The sequence below is a fragment of the Lithohypha guttulata genome, assembly GCF_036872675.1.
Source record: "Lithohypha guttulata strain CCFEE 5908 chromosome Unknown scaffold_4, whole genome shotgun sequence".
NCBI lineage: Eukaryota > Fungi > Ascomycota > Eurotiomycetes > Chaetothyriales > Trichomeriaceae > Lithohypha > Lithohypha guttulata.
The window spans coordinates 777,831-796,104 of record NW_027042753.1 but is presented as its reverse complement, the minus strand read 5'-3'; the positions used below and the strand labels follow the sequence as shown (position 1 = coordinate 796,104).

General features: G+C 48.9%; 7 protein-coding genes across 7 annotated transcripts; 2 read left to right on the top strand and 5 right to left on the bottom strand.

The window, feature by feature from the left end:
• Positions 1-158: 158 nt before the first annotated feature.
• Positions 159-1,377, bottom strand: LTR64_005439 (uncharacterized protein; the record flags this gene model as incomplete). The annotated part of the gene is made up of 2 exons (XM_064899778.1): positions 159-880; positions 1,026-1,377. 2 exons carry the CDS (start codon positions 1,375-1,377, stop codon positions 159-161), a joined length of 1,074 nt encoding a protein of 357 aa, XP_064753090.1.
• A 610-nt stretch (positions 1,378-1,987) lies between these two features.
• LTR64_005438 (uncharacterized protein) lies at positions 1,988-2,452 on the bottom strand (the record flags this gene model as incomplete). The annotated part of the gene is made up of 3 exons (XM_064899777.1): positions 1,988-2,184; positions 2,216-2,353; positions 2,416-2,452. 3 exons carry the CDS (start codon positions 2,450-2,452, stop codon positions 1,988-1,990), a joined length of 372 nt encoding a protein of 123 aa, XP_064753089.1.
• Positions 2,453-2,978: 526 nt separating this feature from the next.
• LTR64_005437 (uncharacterized protein) lies at positions 2,979-4,135 on the bottom strand (the record flags this gene model as incomplete). Its single annotated transcript, XM_064899776.1, has 3 exons — positions 2,979-3,411; positions 3,473-3,819; positions 3,887-4,135. 3 exons carry the CDS (start codon positions 4,133-4,135, stop codon positions 2,979-2,981), a joined length of 1,029 nt encoding a protein of 342 aa, XP_064753088.1.
• Positions 4,136-4,591: 456 nt separating this feature from the next.
• On the bottom strand, positions 4,592-5,749 carry LTR64_005436 (uncharacterized protein; the record flags this gene model as incomplete). Its single annotated transcript, XM_064899775.1, has 2 exons — positions 4,592-5,399; positions 5,448-5,749. 2 exons carry the CDS (start codon positions 5,747-5,749, stop codon positions 4,592-4,594), a joined length of 1,110 nt encoding a protein of 369 aa, XP_064753087.1.
• A 2,700-nt stretch (positions 5,750-8,449) lies between these two features.
• LTR64_005435 (uncharacterized protein) lies at positions 8,450-10,120 on the top strand (the record flags this gene model as incomplete). The annotated part of the gene is made up of 1 exon (XM_064899774.1): positions 8,450-10,120. The coding sequence occupies one exon, from the start codon at positions 8,450-8,452 to the stop codon at positions 10,118-10,120; it is 1,671 nt and encodes a 556-aa protein (XP_064753086.1).
• Positions 10,121-10,915: 795 nt separating this feature from the next.
• Positions 10,916-14,007, bottom strand: PDR6 (member of the karyopherin-beta; the record flags this gene model as incomplete). The annotated part of the gene is made up of 2 exons (XM_064899773.1): positions 10,916-13,222; positions 13,273-14,007. 2 exons carry the CDS (start codon positions 14,005-14,007, stop codon positions 10,916-10,918), a joined length of 3,042 nt encoding a protein of 1,013 aa, XP_064753085.1.
• Positions 14,008-14,599: 592 nt separating this feature from the next.
• LTR64_005433 (uncharacterized protein) lies at positions 14,600-16,503 on the top strand (the record flags this gene model as incomplete). The annotated part of the gene is made up of 2 exons (XM_064899772.1): positions 14,600-14,901; positions 14,949-16,503. 2 exons carry the CDS (start codon positions 14,600-14,602, stop codon positions 16,501-16,503), a joined length of 1,857 nt encoding a protein of 618 aa, XP_064753084.1.
• Positions 16,504-18,274: the final 1,771 nt, after the last annotated feature.

Sequence of the window (18,274 nt, the reverse complement as noted above, 5' to 3'; positions counted from 1 at the left end):
CAACCAATATGTCAACAATTGAGACGTTGTTCAGCTTAGGTGAATTTGCTCTTCAGCCACTGTCACAATGTCGACTTCGAATGAGAGCAAAACTAGTGAAATAACGTTCACCTGACCCTGGTAAGCCTGTCACTAGGCCCGCACATCCAACCCAATTCTCATAGAATCTTCAAGCCAGACTCAGTAATTTGTTGCACTAGCGCGAATAGGACCTGCAAGTTGTAGACAGAATCGTTACCTCCATTATGAGGACATATGACGGGTAGGCCCAGCTCTCCCATGATCTTCTCCATGCCCTTCATGTTAGCATAGTGGCCTGGAGATGTGATGGCACGGTATGCTCTGCCGATATCCATTACCACTATATCTTCTAGACCAGCGATGCCCATTTGACCCAACCACTTGAGGTCACTGGCGATAGTGTGACCAACCAGGATAATCTCATCACACGTTGATGAGTAGTGACCGATCAAGGAGGAAACATACAGCGCCAGATCCGCTTGAGCAAGAACATCCGACTTGCCGAAGAGGAATCTCGTCTTGTTGTCTTCGACGAACTTCGAGTTCGTGATGTGCTCGGTCTCTCTGACGATGATGTGGTGGCCCTCAATCGCCGGCGAGGATATAATGTCGGTACAGCTAGTGAAGGCTAGGCCGACTTCGAGAGGGACTTTATGGTCTCGCTCCCATTGCTCCAAGTCAATGCTGGGTAGACCAAGCTTGTGTCCTGGCTCTTGCATGGTATTGGCCAGCTCACGTAAAAGCGCGAGATGCGCACGATCATCTTCCATAAGCGCGATTTGACTAGCAGATGGAGGAGCGGTGCTGTTCTCTGGCTGCAGAGGTGCATGCAAAGTGAGGCTTGGAGATGTAAGAATGTCTAGCGCACTTGTTAGTATTTGGTTCAGTGGCCTGAATACATAGACGAGAAACTGAGGAAGCACAAGCTCAGACATCCTTTACCTTAAGCACAGGGGATCGGGTCATTTGGACACAACTAGATGGTGGACACTAGGGAGACTTACAGTCAGATACGGCTTTCAGTGCTGCTTCTGCAACATTACGCTTTGCGACCTTTTTCGACGTGGCGCTCCCGGTGAAAGAGACCTCGACGGCCTCGCTCTCGTAGCCCACATGAAGCGTGCAGGCAAATCCACCAGTCACTGGTCCATCGTCCTTGAAAGACAGTGTATGTATGATGCGAAACTGGTAGAGCTCGTGGAGTTGAGAGATCGGCGAGGCCGGGCCTGACAGTATACTTCGTGCCCGAGACAAGATAGCATCGTGGCACTCACTGCTGAGGCTGCTTGGTGCAGTCGAGGTTGGTGACGATCTTTCGGTCGAAGAGGAAGAGTTTGAACGTGAAAGAACAGACATGATGATAGTGGGCTTGATGTATGGCGCAGAAGCTGTACAATCTGGCAGACAAGGCAGAAGATTGTGGCTGTGTAAGCTGTCTGATTATCTTCTCCTGCTGTTGATCCAGTGAGATGGCGAAGGTATGCTACTCTGGAAGAAACACTTGCGCTCATGGCCGTAAACTTGAAACAGTTAAATAGTGCCGCATCAGTCTGCAGGTCCTCAGTATCACTAGTGAGGGTCATGGTGCCTACCCTCAATATCACTTATGATGTGCTCGTGCACACTTTTGACCGTGATCGCTGTGGAGTATCTTGCACTTTCATCTTACTGTGCTGGTATTCCTGTCGATGGCAAACGCCATGAGATGCAAGCCAGTCGATTTGTCACGTAATCGAGGTCGAGCTAGTTGTCAGCTCATCACAAAAGGTTGCACACAATGCCAGAAGCTTTCGAAAAGATGAGCAGAACTTGTGTCCATCACTAAATATACAGTGCTGGTTTGCTATGGTGTCATTTTGATACATGGTGGTCTGAGTGCGCTTGATTGACAATGTCTCCTTAGGGTCTCTAGGAGACTCGTCGAAATACCTCGCTAGCGATCTGCGTCATCATGGTCGTTTGTTGTCTACACGCCATATCTGAACTCTCGCATTTTCTTTTGGTAATACCATGTTGCTAAGGCACCTGTAGCGCCTAAAGCAAGAGGTACTGGAGCTCTTCCACCAGTTTTGATAATGCGTGGCACAGCGGAACCGAAAAGAACCACGCTGTTGCCTAGCGCTAGCTCGGTGCCGTAGTCACGATTCTCCTTGATCAAGTAGCCTACCCATACATGTTAGCGTAGTTCACCTACCACTTTTGAAAACTATATCGCTGATATGACAGTAATTGGATCGAGCAGGCGTACCGGCATAGGCATAGGAGGCGCCAAGACCAAGACCAGCTATCAAGCTTGGTGCCGAGCGCGTTCTGAGATATCCTGCCGTACCGCCTACAGATACTATACTTCCAATTAGCATCTTCCTGTCAGTGTATTCATCTAGTTGTACTCACGCAGTCCCGCTAATGTAAAGGATGGATGCTGCGCCATATTTTCTGCTTTCGCTCAACATTTGCATGTTGATGGAAAGCACGATCGTCTTTCTATCGCAACGTGAAAGTAGCAAGTTCGCCGAACGTTCAGTTTCATCACGTCACTCGCGCAGCTCGGGAGTCTATAACTTCAACTTGTTCGGCAACTTTGTTATTGTGTTATTATCCTTCCCACGCACCTCGAACGATGCCTTCTTTCCGGATATCAGTATTGAACATTTTGAAGTCTCCTGTATGCTTCTGCGAGACGGGCAGAAAATACGAGCAGGTTTTGGCTTCAGCCGCGGCGGCATGCTCGGGCTTGACCGTGGCCAAGAGGTCCTTGTGCTCATTAGAGAGGCGGTAAGCATCAGTTTAGATTAATATGGAACTAAGGTAGAACAGCAGACGAACCGCATTCAGCCGTGAAGAAAGTGGTAGTTTTTCACGGGTTGTGTCTGATGCGATAGTACAATTTTGAAGCTTCGAGGGTGTTCTCGAATGTCTATGGATATGACTGATTGCTGCAGTGAGTACCATATCGTTTACTGTAGGTATGGTCGAACTATCTCCTCAAGCTTCACTTGCATGTCTGCGAAAATATTGATGGCTTTAACCTGCTTGATCTCCTGTTTACCACTATCTCGTCGTGTGAACAATATGCGAAACCTCTCCTCATCATCGATCAGATCCAGTGGCTGTTCCGGTAGCGTTGCTTCTACTTTTCTTAAACACTCGTCGTTCTCGAACAGCGAGGAAAAATTGCTATCGATGGCCAATACATCAGCGGAGGTTGTTTCGATCAAGGCGCGCAGAAGAGGTGGTGCGATAGTGATATGCTTTACCCCGCTCAAGGACATGCATTCAGCGATGGTGGTGAGAGAGGCGGGGAGAGTCGCGGTTCGTGCATAGCCATGTTTCTGAAAGTAGAGCTGAGATTGCACACAGACAAGGTGATTCGGTGAAGGGTCTACAAGCCTGCAGTAAAATGTTAGCAGGATGACACGAACCAACACAATGCCACCAAACATCGACTTACCCTTCCTCGAAGTGCACAGCGAGCTCGTTGACATATGGCGCAATGTACCGGCATTTGGCCTCAGCCGCAACAGCAGCCTGCTCGAGTGCAAACAACGTGGTGGCCAGGGTCGAAATACCGTGGTCGCGTTCTAGAGTTCGACAGGCTTGCAACCCTTCCCATGTTGACGGGATCTTGATACAAACACGATCCTTTGCATTCAGATTTGGTGAGAGATGGTCGAAGATGTCAACAATCCGTTGGGCTGCAGAAACAGTACGCGATGTGCTGTAAGCGTCGAAAGGGTTGACTTGGATGTGCATACGGCCTTTCAAATGCGGCAGAATCAATAAACCAAGTTTGATCATCTATGGCAATGGAATCGTCAGCGTGACTTTTACTTAGTGAGCCTGTTGATAGTGGAAGATGTCTTACACATATTTCGACAGCCAATGCCTCGAGCTTGATGCCAGGGTGCTTGCTAGATACTTTCTTTGCCGCATCAGCAGATTGACGAATAAGATCTTCATGTCTAGTGTTTAGAAGCTCGAAATATGCGATAGCTTGGTTGGAAGTACAGTCTTGGAACGGGCCAAGACTTTCTGCCACAGACGCGTCAAGCGTGTCGCAGTCGACAATCGTTTTTGCTCGTAGCTCGGAAAGCAGGTTTGGTGATGAGCCCATGATGTTGCTACCAGATTGTCTTCACCTACTCAGAGTCAGAGACTTCTACAATCTGGCGATGTGAACATTGAAACTGATAGAATGAGTGGAGTTGAAGAATTATGTTGAGACGTGTTTGCAACAGCAGCGGTTGCATTGCCATTCTTGAGTAATCGGAATTTGTTCGGATTAAGAGTTATTGAGATGCTGAGCAAACGTGCATGGCGCCTAGTCCAATGATCTCATAACAACGATGGAATATCCTCGATTGTGATGAGACTATCTTCTGGACTTGAGAATCTACGAGTTCTAGAAAATCTCAGCCTTCGATTCGCGGTTGAGGCCCTTCTGCTGCGCCGTTGTGCTTTAGGGTGAATCGCTGAGAGCAGATCACCCCCAAGACATCTATTGCTCGTGAGAATCCAACCGCTGTGTAAAAGCATAAAGGTCGTCATAAATGATAACAAGCAATAGAGCTTAATTCCGATCTGTCTTCGCTGTGTTGACTTCCCTTGCACCTTCTTGCATCGCTCTGAACTTCTTCTGCTGATGTTGGGCAGCGGTAAGCTCCTCTTCTTCCTCACCTTCTGGCAATGGAGGTACCATACCACCCCGTAGACGCTTCATCACTACCTCATCGTTCGGTCGTACAAAGTACACGACACTGTATCGCGGCCACAGGCCCTGTTCGCCTGGTGCAGGCACAACACGATGTCTAGCAGAGCACAAGATTCCACCTGTAAACTGTACAGCAGCGTCACCTAAATTGACAATAGCATGACCGGGCTTGGGTTTTACCCATAGCCATCGTCCTGCAGCACCACCTTCTGGCTGATCGCCCTCGAACTGCTTGTGGAAGTTGCCTCGTGATGGTTCGGACCAGACTTGCAATCCTCCCAGCCAATTGAAGAGAATGGTTATTGTCCCAAAATCAGTATGACCTGGGGTTTGTATTTCTGGCAGATCTGTAGATCTTCTTGGTGGACCACGTATCATGCGGCAGTGGCTATCACAAGGTGCTTTGAGACAATTACTATGACTAAAAACGTCCTCGGGCAAGCCCGTCTTCGTTGCAAGTACAGACATAATGTCGAGACCGACACCGTGACAGCCGACAACAAAGCTTGCGAGCATCGCACGGTTGGCCGATTCGAAGACAATAGCTGGAGGAGTGGTTGGAATGTGGTGTGGAGTATCGAGGATGTCATCCTTGCCAACATTCATGAACTCTGCTGTGTCTGGTATGCCTTGGTCGTCGGTCTTGGTCTTGCCGACACGTTTGTAGCTATGCAGAAATTAGCTCATCTGATCTTGCGCATGCACCGTGACAAACCCGAGTAGTGAGAATGGCTTCTTCGGTTCCTTGTCCTGCTTTTCCTCTAGGGGTAACTTGAAAACCGTCTCAGACAAGCGACCAATAGCTTCGGCCTCTTTCACAAGGGATTCAGACTTCGTGCCACTGAAGTCGAGATAGAAGAAGCCTTGTGTCCGACAGATCTCAAACAGTCTAGCTTGCTCAGCATCAGAACCAGCCAGCAACTCCGATAGAGAAATAGTGCTCAGATGTATTACAGGATTTGTGTCTTTAGGGAAAGGTGGATAGAGTTGAGGTGCAAATTCGGCTGAGTCGTTCATGTCCTCAGCAGCTTCGGCGCCAGCAGAAAGGGACAGACCCTGATTGCTCGAAATGTATGGTTTTGCTTGTTTGAGACCAGTAGGTTATATCGCAGTGCTGGCAAAGGATAGGGACTTCAAGATGATGAGGTGTAGTTGAGAGGCGGGCTGTACGTAAAATGAAGGACGAGGATGAGGTAGATGAGCGTGGAAATCAAGGTCGTTGGGGATTGTATCACTGGCAGACTGGACTTCAACTCAGCAATTTCTTAGTCTCAAGGCGTAAATGAAACTTGCCTTGCCTCGATTACACACAAGATCATCAAGGTTTCAGGTTAGGAATGGAATCGTTGTGTTTGCTAGCAAACAACCATACACATCATCCAAATTACCCATCACATCCTTGCCAACCTCATGTCTTGCGCAACCTCTTATTTCCACGTAGCCTTCTCGTGAACAGTGTGGTTCACCAGATGAAAATTAGCTTTCGACCTTTGAAAGACGTACTGTCGGGTTCACCAAATGAAGTTGTCCGGAACCATAATGCATCTAATTATACACCAAGTTCATTCACAATGCCAGTAGAAATAGCCAAGATAGACATCGTCGATCGAGAGACTCAATCTGTCCACAACCGGCGCTCTGCGCTATTATCTAAAGAATCCTGCATCGTTATCGACAGTTGCGGGTACCACGACGGTTGGAAGTTATAAAGACTGAACGAAGAACAGTATTTATTGCTTCAGTGCATGGTATGTTTGAAAGTTGCCGCTCGAAACAGTGAGCTGGAGCGTATACAGCGGCATGTAACCTAGATGTTGTCTGCAGCTTGAATAAGCTTACGCTGCTCGAGCTCGAGCTGCGAGCGTTCGATATCTGGACCACATGATGATTACCACTCTGCCAGAGCAGCAAGTCTGCATGTTGATCAACAACCAGCAGATGCACCATAATTCCAGGGTCTTGTGAGCAAGAAGGTGGGTGTCAGTCTTCTCAGGCGAACAACCGACGATCATAGCAACGTCGGAGACCTAGCGAGATCCTGTATATGGCCACCAGACCTTCTGATATGCTCTACTGTCGATACAAGACGATTACCGAATACTCGAGAAGAATGATCAGGACGCAGAAACCATTGCATCATCAGATGACTGAATGCAAGAACTACAAGGATGCACATACAATCCTTTTCTTTGGCTTACGTTCGAGGTCTGCCATATTGGGGATCCGTCTGTAAACGAACCTTCCAGCGGCGTTCGTTGAGCAAGAACAAAGTAGCTTGGAACTCGGAACAGGAAAGCGAGCCCAGAAGACTTAACTTTTTTGAAACGAACAGTACTCAAGTACGATCGACCTGGCTCGGCTATTGGTGGACAAATCGGAGGACATCAATTCGCTTCGGCTATCACTAGGCGAAGCGAGGATATACACATCGTGACCAGCGTGGAGAGACCGGTGATGCGACTACCCGTATTCTGCATAACGACTCCACTTGCTGAGGCACTGCTGTGCTACGTCCGCGTCTTCTTCGTCGGACAGAACGGTCTTTCCAGAACCGCAATGGGCATACAGCCGATTGTCTTGAGGCGCAGTCGGGGCCCTTCCTGTGAGTCGATCTGGAGGTAGAACTCCCTCTACGTGGTGCTCAGCAGAAGATTTCCAACTAGCTGCAAATCTTACCAACACGGTTGCAGCCTTCGCTGACCACCACGTGACCTTCGTTGGCACGCTTGCAGATCGTGCTCGAGGACGACAATCGTTGATGTACCTACAGTCGTTCAGTATCGGCCTCTGCCGGCCTTGTACCCAGTCGAAGTCTGAAGCCAACGCCACAATCAAACATAGGAAGAAGTCATCAAGTAGCAACATTTCAAACTTTTCATGTTCAGATGCTGACAGTGACGGTTCTACTTTCTGTATTTCGAAATTCGTTAGCTTCAAAACCAAATACACGTGGCTGTGATTGCTGGTTGACTCTATACGAAATCTGGCCTGGCAATCATGTAGCCGGATGGCAGATGAGTTCGTGGTTCCGCCCTCGAAGCTCACAATATGCTAGGGAAATGTGAGCCGCGAGCCGTCGGTAGTTTTGGCGCTAAGACGCGACCAAATTCAAAACGACCCGAAGCTTGCCGGAAACCCGCACAGCTCAAAGCGGAATAATCAAAAGCTGTGCTCATTCGCTGCCACCGACTATCTCTCCAGGCTTGTCGAACCTCAATGTAACACTGGGTCTTCGACGCTCGCAGTAGCACTTCTTGGCAAAGACTTTCGATACGATCTAGAAAAGACTTGCTGGAGCTTCTGCCGCCCATTGTCCGTTCGTCGAATCTAGTGCTTGCGGGACTCATTCTGGAGCATGGATCGACCTTCGATATGCTTGCCTCTGCGTGCAATCACAGCAGGAGAAATCCTGCTATGGAAAAGCAAACTACCCCACGGGTCGGCGGCAAAAGTCGTAGACCACACGGAGTCGCGATGCGATGCAGTGCAACGTTATCAAAGCCGGCGCTCTTCGTTCAGTATATAGGTCAAGACTTTGCCCAGCACTTGGCTGAGGTCTTAGCTACTCTTGTCATCAACTTGGCTGCAGACTTCTTCTAGGCACACGGCTTATCTGCTTCCAAGCATTGCCAAAAGTCTTGTTCCTCGAAGCTTCATATTTCCTACCGAATCAGACTCTACAACGAACAGAACAACCAAAAACTTACCACCGCAAATATGGGTGGTGGTGCTAAGAAACCCACGAACATCTTCAAGCTGTCTCTAGGCGACGATCCAAAAGAGGTCAACAACTGGCGACTATGGTTCGCTGCCATCTCCTTCGGCATCATGGGTGCCGCTAGAGGTATCGACGAAGGTCTTATCAGTGGTACTTTCAACACAAAATCATTCCAGAGCCTACACCACCTCAAACAATTATCACCTACCGAGTATGCCAATGTCAAGGGCAATGTCAGCGCCATGGTCCAGATAGGATCCGTTGCTGGCGCACTGCTAGCCTTTTTGCTCGCTGACCGTATCGGTCGTATATGGGCCACTCGACAACTCTGTCTTTTATGGATACTCGGCATCGTCATCTTCATGACCAATCAGGGACGAATGGGCCAGGTCTATGCCGGGCGGTTCATCGCCGGTGTTGGCATAGGTGAGACGACTGTGATCGCCCCGGTCTACATCAGCGAGATTGCTCCCAAATCCATCCGTGGTCTCTGCGTATGCATCTTTTCGGGCTCAGTGTACATCGGGATAATGCTAGCTTACTTTGCAACGTACGGCGCATCTTTACATATCAGCTCAAAGTCGAACTCACAATGGTTGGTCCCAACTTCTCTACATCTCATCTTCGCCGGCCTCATTTTTGTCCTCTCCTGGTTTCAGCTCGAGTCACCTCGTCTGCTGATCAAGAAGGGCGACAGACAACATGCAACCAGAAATCTCTCGAAGCTTCGCCATCTGCCCGAAGAGCACATCGTCGTCCAGCACGAAATCAACGAGATGGTTCGTCAGCTTCATGAGGAGGAAGAAGCCACCATGGGAGCTGGCTGGCTTGGCTACCTCAAGGAGATGTTCTTGATCAAGGAGAACTTCTACAGGATCTATCTTGGATTCTTCGTGCAATTACTCTCACAATGGTCTGGTGCTGGTTCAATCACCGTCTACGCCCAAGACTTCTTCGCACTTCTCGGCACTACCGGACAGCAGGAGAAACTCTTCGCAACCGCCATCTTCGGTGTTGTCAAGTTCGTTGCTGCAATCATGTGCGCTCTCTTCCTGGTCGATGTCATCGGTCGAAAGCGTTCCCTGGCCATCGGTATCTTCCTCCAGGCCATTTCAATGATCTACATCGCAGGATTCCTAACAGCAGTTCCAAACATCGACGAAGAAGGATTTGAATTTACGCCAACTCAAAAGCACGCTTCGCTCGGTGCTATCGTCTTCATCTATGTCTCTGGTTTCGGATGGGCCATGGGCTGGAACTCAATCCAGTACCTCATCAACGCCGAAATTTACCCTCTACGAATTCGAGCCATCTCCAGCTCATTTATCATGTGCTTCCACTTCGTCAACCAGTACGGTAACTCGCGCGCTGTTCCTCAGATGCTTCTGTCAACCAAGGAAGGAGGTCTGAGCTCCGCAGGGACATTCTGGTTCTTCGCAGTGATTACCGTTATTGGCTTCTTCTGGGCTTGGTTCTTCATCCCAGAGACGGCTGGTCTCAGCCTCGAGAGCATGGACAAGCTGTTCACGCTCAAGTGGTACCAGATTGGACGCATGGGTCGTGCTGTCGCCAACGAAGCAGAGCAAAGATCGATTGAGAGAACTTTGCAGGAGAAGGGTGCCGTTGAGCTTGTTGAGGAGACTGGTGAGAAGAGAGATACTAGAGTATAAGTTCACAATGCACTCTACTGTGTGCATGCTGTTGCGTCAAGCTTAGCTTTACGATTTTTACGAAGATAGACTACGTGATGAATTACATTCATGTTCAAATTCATTTCCATTTTCCTTTAACTCATCAGTCCTTGACCTTCGCTCCATCCTAGCCCCAAACCTCCCTAGCCCAGTCAAACATATTCTAGGACCAGGTCGTCTCGATCCGTCACGAGCAAGCGGTCCTCGTCCACCGACCTGACAGAACTTACAGCTACTCGACGGCACATTCAGGTACGTCAGAACGAGTTCGCAATTTCTGCTTTGAAGCAGACGAGCGCAAAGACCCCATCTCTCGTCATTGGCTGTAGGTATTGGTAAGTTGTCGAAGAATTGAGCACCTCTTATAGGAAAAGCGACGGGCTCTGATTACGTGGGTTGACACTCAGTGTGATGACGTGTACTTGATAAGGCGACGATGCGATGACGCGAACTGAAGGTGCTTTTCTGCAAGTCCAAGTTCTTTCTCGAAACTATGCGCTGCATTAATCCAGATCCTCCGGGAACGATAGATAGCGACTCCATTCGTGGTTTTGCTACAGCTTTTTACGACTTCTAGGTTGATGCTTGGGACCATACGCGAATTGGTTAATCGGAAGATCAACGATGCTTTGTCAGATGTGATATTGGTTCCACTCCAGTTAATTGGCTCTACTGCTACTAGTATCCCACCTTGTCAAGTATCCGCTGTGAAAGAGGCTAGTATGAGATCGAGCTGTGCGAAGACTCGAAATCTAGCATCACCAACATGACGCATCACGTAACATATCCAAATTGTCCACCCTTACAACTTATCCAAAAGTCTCTCACAATTTCATTTGTCTTCCTCCCTCCGCGTAATGCCTCAACTTGAGCGACGAACCTAGCCCGCTGCTCTGAGTTCGTGGCCTCGAGCGCTTTCTGCGTCAAAACTGCACTCTCTGGTTTGATCGCTTCTTGCATGATTCTCCTGGCTCGCATTAATTGTTTCAATATGAAGGCCCGCAATAACTGAGAGAAGACCTCGATCTCCGAACGTGCACACTCTCCAGCAAGCAGGTGTAGAGTCAACCCGAGTATGGTAGGTGAATATGTATCGAGGAGCGAGGTCAAGGTAAAGCTGGTTGCTGTGTTGTGCATGAACTTGCTAGAAGGCTCGGTCAAGTCGAGGAAGGAGGTAAAGAAGGCTGCAGCGATGCGACGAGGCAGGATATCTGTCGTACTTCTGAGCAGAAGAATTGTGAAATCGAAAATTGTGGTCATGAGCTCTAGAGCCGAAGGGCTACCAAGAATTTCAACACCAAATTTCGGCATACATCGGATGATGAAATCGCAAATTGAACTTGGTGGATTAAAGGAAGCGTCTGGTATTGGACTACTCATTGTAAGTATGGCTTCTTTGGTGATGGCAATGACTCGCTGCAGCAGTCGCTCAATGTTGGAAGACGACCCTGGCATTGGTGGAGGTGCAGCTGAGACAAAGCAAGACGACGTATTCATCGTCTGATCCAGATTAGAGTTTCTGAGATCGATTAACGCACACAGTAGTTCTGTCTCAGTGATAGGAGCAAATTTGAAAGGTGATGGATGTTCTTCCTTAAAGCCGGCTCTGAGTAGTTCGCAACACACGGCGACAAGGTCGCCGTTTTGAGGCTCTAGCAAACGGCTCCAGGGTTCAGACAGCATTTGCAGAATTGCCTGCTGAGTTGGAGTGCCGGGTCCATCTGTCCAAAATGTATTGTTGCCGATCGAGGGTGTCTCAAGGTCAATAGGTGTGTCCGAAGGGCTTTGCAGACCTTTGGCAATAGCTGCGAGCATACTGACACGATCGAAGAGTGGGTCTGGGGCATCATCATCTTGTATGTTAATATCGTCTCGTTCCTTGATTTCGAGACTCTGTACAAGTTGCAACATCTTCTGCAACGGCTCGATACGTTCTTCTTCAGAGGGCAATGCCTGAATCAGAGCAGCAATACCGCTAAGCACTTTACCACGTGAGTGCAATGAAATGTTGTTCAGGGTCGTAATCGTACTCAGGAATTGAGGTAGTCCTTGGACAAGAAAGGTTCTTTGACTGTCGCACAGATTGTGGATAGCACCAGCAGCCTGGTTTGAGAAGGCCTTGATCTGCAGGGAGCGAAAGAGAAAGTCTAGGCTGCTGATCATGAACTGAGGGTTCCGCTGTAGATATGCGGTTGCCTCTGCAAGAAGTCTTATGACAGCCCGGCGAACACGACCTGGGATTTGTGTCGAGTCCGAAATTGCTTGTGTCCACAGCTCTGAAGAAAAGATTTGTGCAAGTGATGAATCGCACTTTTCAGGGTCGTTCGTAAGAGCATCGGAAATTGAGGTTAGCACGAAGAGGCCTGCCTCGAACTCTGACCACGAGAGTGCAGCGGATTGTGTGACTGTCTGCGCGATGTCTTGTGCTAAGCCGGGTCCCAGAATACCAAAAGCTGTCTCGAAGAAATCCTTGGCCTGAAAACGGAAGTCGCCAAAGCGTGTATGTTCATCCTCGTCCCAGATCGCGGTCTGTTTGTCGAGCTCAGAGGATGGGTACTGAACCTTTACTAGGGTGGCAAGGCAGACATCCTTGATCAGGTTGGTCAGACTATCGTCGAACTGCGAAGGCTCATCCCAGTCGTTGTAACCCTCGGCAACCGTGGTCATCATCTCGAGAACAATCTGGCATATGTCATCCTCAACCATGGCGGCGCCCTGGCAACCTGTCAATTTCTGAACTCTTTCTAGAACAACAACAATTTCGGGGTCTTTCAGGTATTGATCATTTGTACAGTCCAATTGACTGACGACAGCTTCAAGAAACTCGACATAAGCAGTTCCATCTGGCGAGAAGTAGCCTGACAGCATATTATCCATAAGGTGATTTGCCGCAGCGGAGTTGTTGACTTGGGATCGATAGTCGGGAATGGTACGATTAAGGAGGCGATAGTAATCGCCCTGTAGAACTGCTATACAGGGCATGCAGTATTCGGCGAGTAGTGGTTGCTCAAGAAGATGTAGCAACAGTTGGATCGAATTGCTAAAAGGAGTGATGTTTTCGGCCACGAACTTTGTCCATAGCTATGCGCACTGTTAGATAAAGACAACTTACACTGCTCAGGACTACTTACCGGTACTTGGTGCAGGGCTTCCGCCAGGAGTTTCCCATGTAGGTTGCGATCTGCAATTATAGTGAGAGGAAGATCTTGACCTATGGACGGTGAGGTATCGATTTGTGATGAGAAAGAAAGGATCGTGTAGTGTAGTAGCTGCCACGCATCAGGAGCATTATCAGTGAGCTGTATCTCGTATCTGTGGTCAACTTGTCCTTTCGCGCTCGACCCGTGTTCCTCTTGCAAGGCAAGCGCCAACCGAAGAACAGCTTTCCATGTTGCACCCGAAAGAGTGGTTGACGAGCCCAGAATATCTGCGATACTTGCACTGGAATTTTCAGGCAGATACCGACCAGCCAGAATACAAGATAGGACGTGCCGTAGAGGATGTGCCCAAGCAGAAGTGGGCTTAGCAAAGACAGCAGCGAGCACTGAGGAAAGCTTCGTTACCACGACTTCGGATCCAGCCGCCGCGAATCTCACGTAGCAGGTGAGCAGGTGTTCGAGAAGTTGCGATACATGCTCTCTATCACCACCGATTCTGTCCCGTTCCCAATCAACTTTGACTTTCTGACCTAATGTTAAAGCCCCGTAGAACTGAAGGAGTGGTTCGTGGCTATTAAGTAATTCAAGACCAGTCTGCCAAGCCGTAGGTTCGCGCTGTAGTCTTTGCAATTGTCGCTGTATGGTATTGATGGCATCTGGGTTGCCTTGATTTTGAGGCGAATTGAGGTCGCGAATCAGCTGTTCCATGGCTCATGGAAAGCCCACCAACACGATATCGAAACGAAACTCCTAAAAGAAGTTTTTGTCAGCTTCAGTGTCATGAGAGCTAGTCTAACTGAACGACCACGATCCAGGCAGCACGACAATGACTAGCACTTCACAAACTGTAGTGGTCGAAGATGAAGGAAGTCACTTCCACTGCTTGAGAAGGCGCTAGTGGAATACACATCATTATTCTCACAATCACAGTCACAATGTGACTGAAGCAGTCAGAGCTACGCTGAAGACAAGGAATGCCGTTCGACGAGAGTATATGCTGATGAGGAAGCAGGAGTTTCACTTGCAAAAATAGGTAGGGGGGCGGGAATGTGTTACCCACCAAGCCCAATCAGGAAGTCCGTTGACATTCCTGTCCGTTGGCGACGATGAGTTTGACGTGAGTAGAATAGATTGTCATATCATAGTTGGTGCAGTAAGCGACGTGTTTGGACTTTCTTTCTTCATGCGCTGGTTGGCAAATCAACTGAGCAGTTTGTTCCGCTCTTCTATACAAAGACCTACCAGTACTGCTGCCTCTATCAGATCCTTTTCACTATCATCCCGCAAGTCGTCACTCGAGATGGAGACTGTAGATACCAGCAAAAGACTGGCTCAATTACGCCAGTTAATGAAAGAGCATAAGGTCGACGTGTACATTGTCCCATCAGAAGATAGCCATCAGTCAGAGTACATTGCACCGTGTGACGCAAGAAGAGAACATATCAGTGGCTTTTCAGGTTCGGCTGGTACTGCTGTGGTTACACTGGAAAAGGCCGCTTTGGCGACCGATGGACGATACTTTAATCAGGCTTCGAAACAGCTTGATAGCAATTGGCAACTGCTGAAGCAGGGTTTAGAGGACGTCCCAACATGGCAGGAATGGTAAGCAATATATCGGCCCGAGACATCCTAGACTAAGAACACGACAGGACGATAGAACAAGCAGAAGGTGGCAAGACCGTCGGTGTTGACCCTACTGTAATCACTGCCTCTGACGCGCAAAAGCTCAACAAGAAGCTCAAGAAGACCAATGCTCAACTGATTGGTGTTGACCAGAACCTAGTCGACAAGATATGGAAAGACAGACCTGCTCGACCCGCTGAGAAGGTTATAGTACTGCCACTGGAATATGCTGGCAAAGACTATGACGAAAAGATTGCAGAGTTGCGGAAAGAGTTGGACAAGAAAAAGACCGCAGGCATGGTTATCTCCATGCTGGATGAGATAGCCTGGCTCTTCAATCTAAGAGGCAGTGATATACCATACAACCCAGTTTTCTTCTCCTACGCTGCAGTCACTCACGATACGGCCACACTGTATGTCGATGCTTCTAAGCTCGACGATGCAGTCTACGAACACTTGCACGGATCTGTCGCAGTCAAGCCTTACGAAGAGCTGTTCTCGGATTTGACCTCAATCAGCCAAGCTGCAGCAAATTCTCCAGAGCAGAATGGAGTTGAGCAATCGAAACCGAAGCACACAAAAATTCTTGTATCCAACAAAGCCTCTTGGGCATTGACGCTAGGGCTTGGAGGCGAAGAGAAGGTTGAGGAGGTCCGCAGTCCCGTTGCCGATGCAAAAGCTATCAAGAATTCGACTGAGCTGGAGGGCATGAGACAGTGTCACATTCGAGATGGTGCAGCTCTGATTGAATACTTCGCGTGGTTGGAGGATCAGCTTGTCTCGAAAGGAGCGACGATAGATGAGGTCGAGGGAGCCGATAAATTAGAAGAGATTCGCTCAAAAGGTGACCATTTCCGAGGTTTGTCCTTTGACACCATCTCGTCTACAGGTCCAAATGCAGCTGTCATACACTACAAACCAGAACGTGGGAGCTGTTCTACCATTGATCCCAAGGCTGTCTACCTCTGCGATTCTGGCGCTCAATATCTTGACGGTACGACCGACACTACTCGGACATTGCACTTTGGTCAGCCGACTGAGATGGAAATCAAGTCCTATACACTGGTTCTAAAGGGTGTCATCGCACTTGATAGAGCCGTCTTTCCCAAAGGTACGACCGGGTTTGCGATTGACATCCTGGCGCGACAAGCCTTGTGGCGTGAAGGTCTGGACTACCGACACGGTACCGGCCATGGCGTAGGCTCATTCCTCAACGTGCATGAGGGACCAATCGGAGTCGGTACTAGAAGTGCTTATGCTGAAGTCTCCTTGAGTGTTGGTAATGTGCTCTCAGATGAGCCAGGGTATTATGAGGACGGGAACTTTGGCATTCGAATCGAGAATATGATCATGGCTAAAGAGGCCGCAACAAACCACAAATTCGGGGACAAGCCTTGGCTGGGCTTCGAACATGTGACCATGGTACCCATGTGCCAGAAGTTGATCGATTCAAGCATACTGACTCCTGAGGAGAAAGAGTGGTTGAACTCGTATCATAAAGAGGTCTGGGACAAAACTCATGCTTTCTTCAAGGACGATCTAATACTCAATTGGCTGAAGAGGGAGACCACACAAATATGATATTAGAAGATCGGTTCTTGTGCATGGATGAATGATCACCGGGCCAGTTTCTTCGAAGAACAAATGTTCACAAACGGACATATTCGTGCAGGGCGCAGTTCAATGTACACTCAGTGGTTGATACAACAGGAGCCATCATGCGCAGTCATGCATATCATCGTGACTGCGTATTGCAAGGTCACAACTCGATCTTGCACGCTTATATAGCACAGCAGCTGCAGACTAGCCACCAGCGAGGGGCCATGACAGAGGATGGATCAGCGAAGCGTCAGCCTCAACCACTCAGCCTCAACTATCTCTAAGGACAGTCTTCTAAACATTAGTGCATCGTGCGCGAGAGTCTAGGCATGTTGGGATAACACTACGTCTTCGAATTTGGGTCAAAATCGACAGGCATTCGAAGACATCTTACCACTCTGGACGTTGCGTCGGAGGCAGGACATGACACAGCGTCAGAAAGAAGATGAGTGACAGTTTAGGAGAGAAGCACACGGGCAGTACCTACGTACGGTGAATAGTATCAGAATTGACGTCCTGACTGAGGTCTGACAACATCACGGCATTTCAGCCAGGTAAAGGAATCTTCCAGACGGGCCATTACTCCAAGGTTTTGATCCTGGATTGTCGTCGAGCCAGTTGAACACAAGGTTATTTCAGTGGTCCTCAGAGCCTGGCCATGGTGCATCGAACAGCACTCATTGCTGTTCAACTTGGGTCCAGGCTTGGCAGTCTTGAAAATGCACTCATGGGTCAATGCAAGCCAAGCCCGCTCAATGCACTGCTCTTAATATCAAGCGAATGCGTGCTTTACTATCAGCCGATGCTCGACTTCTTGGCTGCTAGATTGGAGTTCCAGAAGACAATATAGACGAGCTTCGCATGCTTTGACCTCGTAGTAAATAGCAGTATTGCAAAACAGCGCGAAGCAAATGTGTGCAGATGGGGGATTGCCGTGAACCTGCGGAGGAACGTGAATGATCGGGACGATGTAATGCATTGCAAGCGCAATTGTCAACCTCGTCGCGGACGGTCAAGAGGTTCCGCCAATAGAGCTCAAGAGATACAGCTGAGATCTGTCTTGGAGATAGGGGCGAGAGCTCAGCGATCGAGATGGGGATGAACTCGATGCTCGATGAATGAATCTGGACGCGGACTCCAAGATGAGTGGGGGCCATGCTTTGCGGGGGGATCTTTCTTGGTAAAACACGTGGTTGCCCTGATCCTGATCCTTGACCTTGTGCATGTAGTGAGCAAACACGATGTTGTAGCTTTGATGGAATTGAAGCATATAGAGCACATCTTATTCCCGAATCCATGTCGCTGAACATGCTCCTCGGATTGCAGTCAAGCAGGAATGACGTCGTGTTTCCCAACCACTATACACGTATTTCCAAGATGAAACCTTATGCTTTCGCACCAGAAGCCGTTACCCCTTTGCCGTCAACCTTACGGAGTACCAGCATGGCGGTGCATGTCCCAAATTTAAGCTTCTCCAACTCCAAAACGCCAATTGGCCCAAGATCTCTGCCTGCAAGCAAAGTCGCAAGAAAGCATCCATAGACGGAGCTTATGCGACTACGCTTGTGCTTCAAGTGGTTAGTTTGTGGCCTCCAGGATCTTGGTCGCTTGGTTTGCAGGAGCGTCTTGGCCTGAATGGGCAAGTGCTCAGACGCATACTGCGCCATCGCAGCCGACGCCTCAAACTGCTTGCAAGTGTTTTGAACAGCCTCGATGAATCTCTGATCTTCGTTCCAACGTTCTCGCTTCTTTT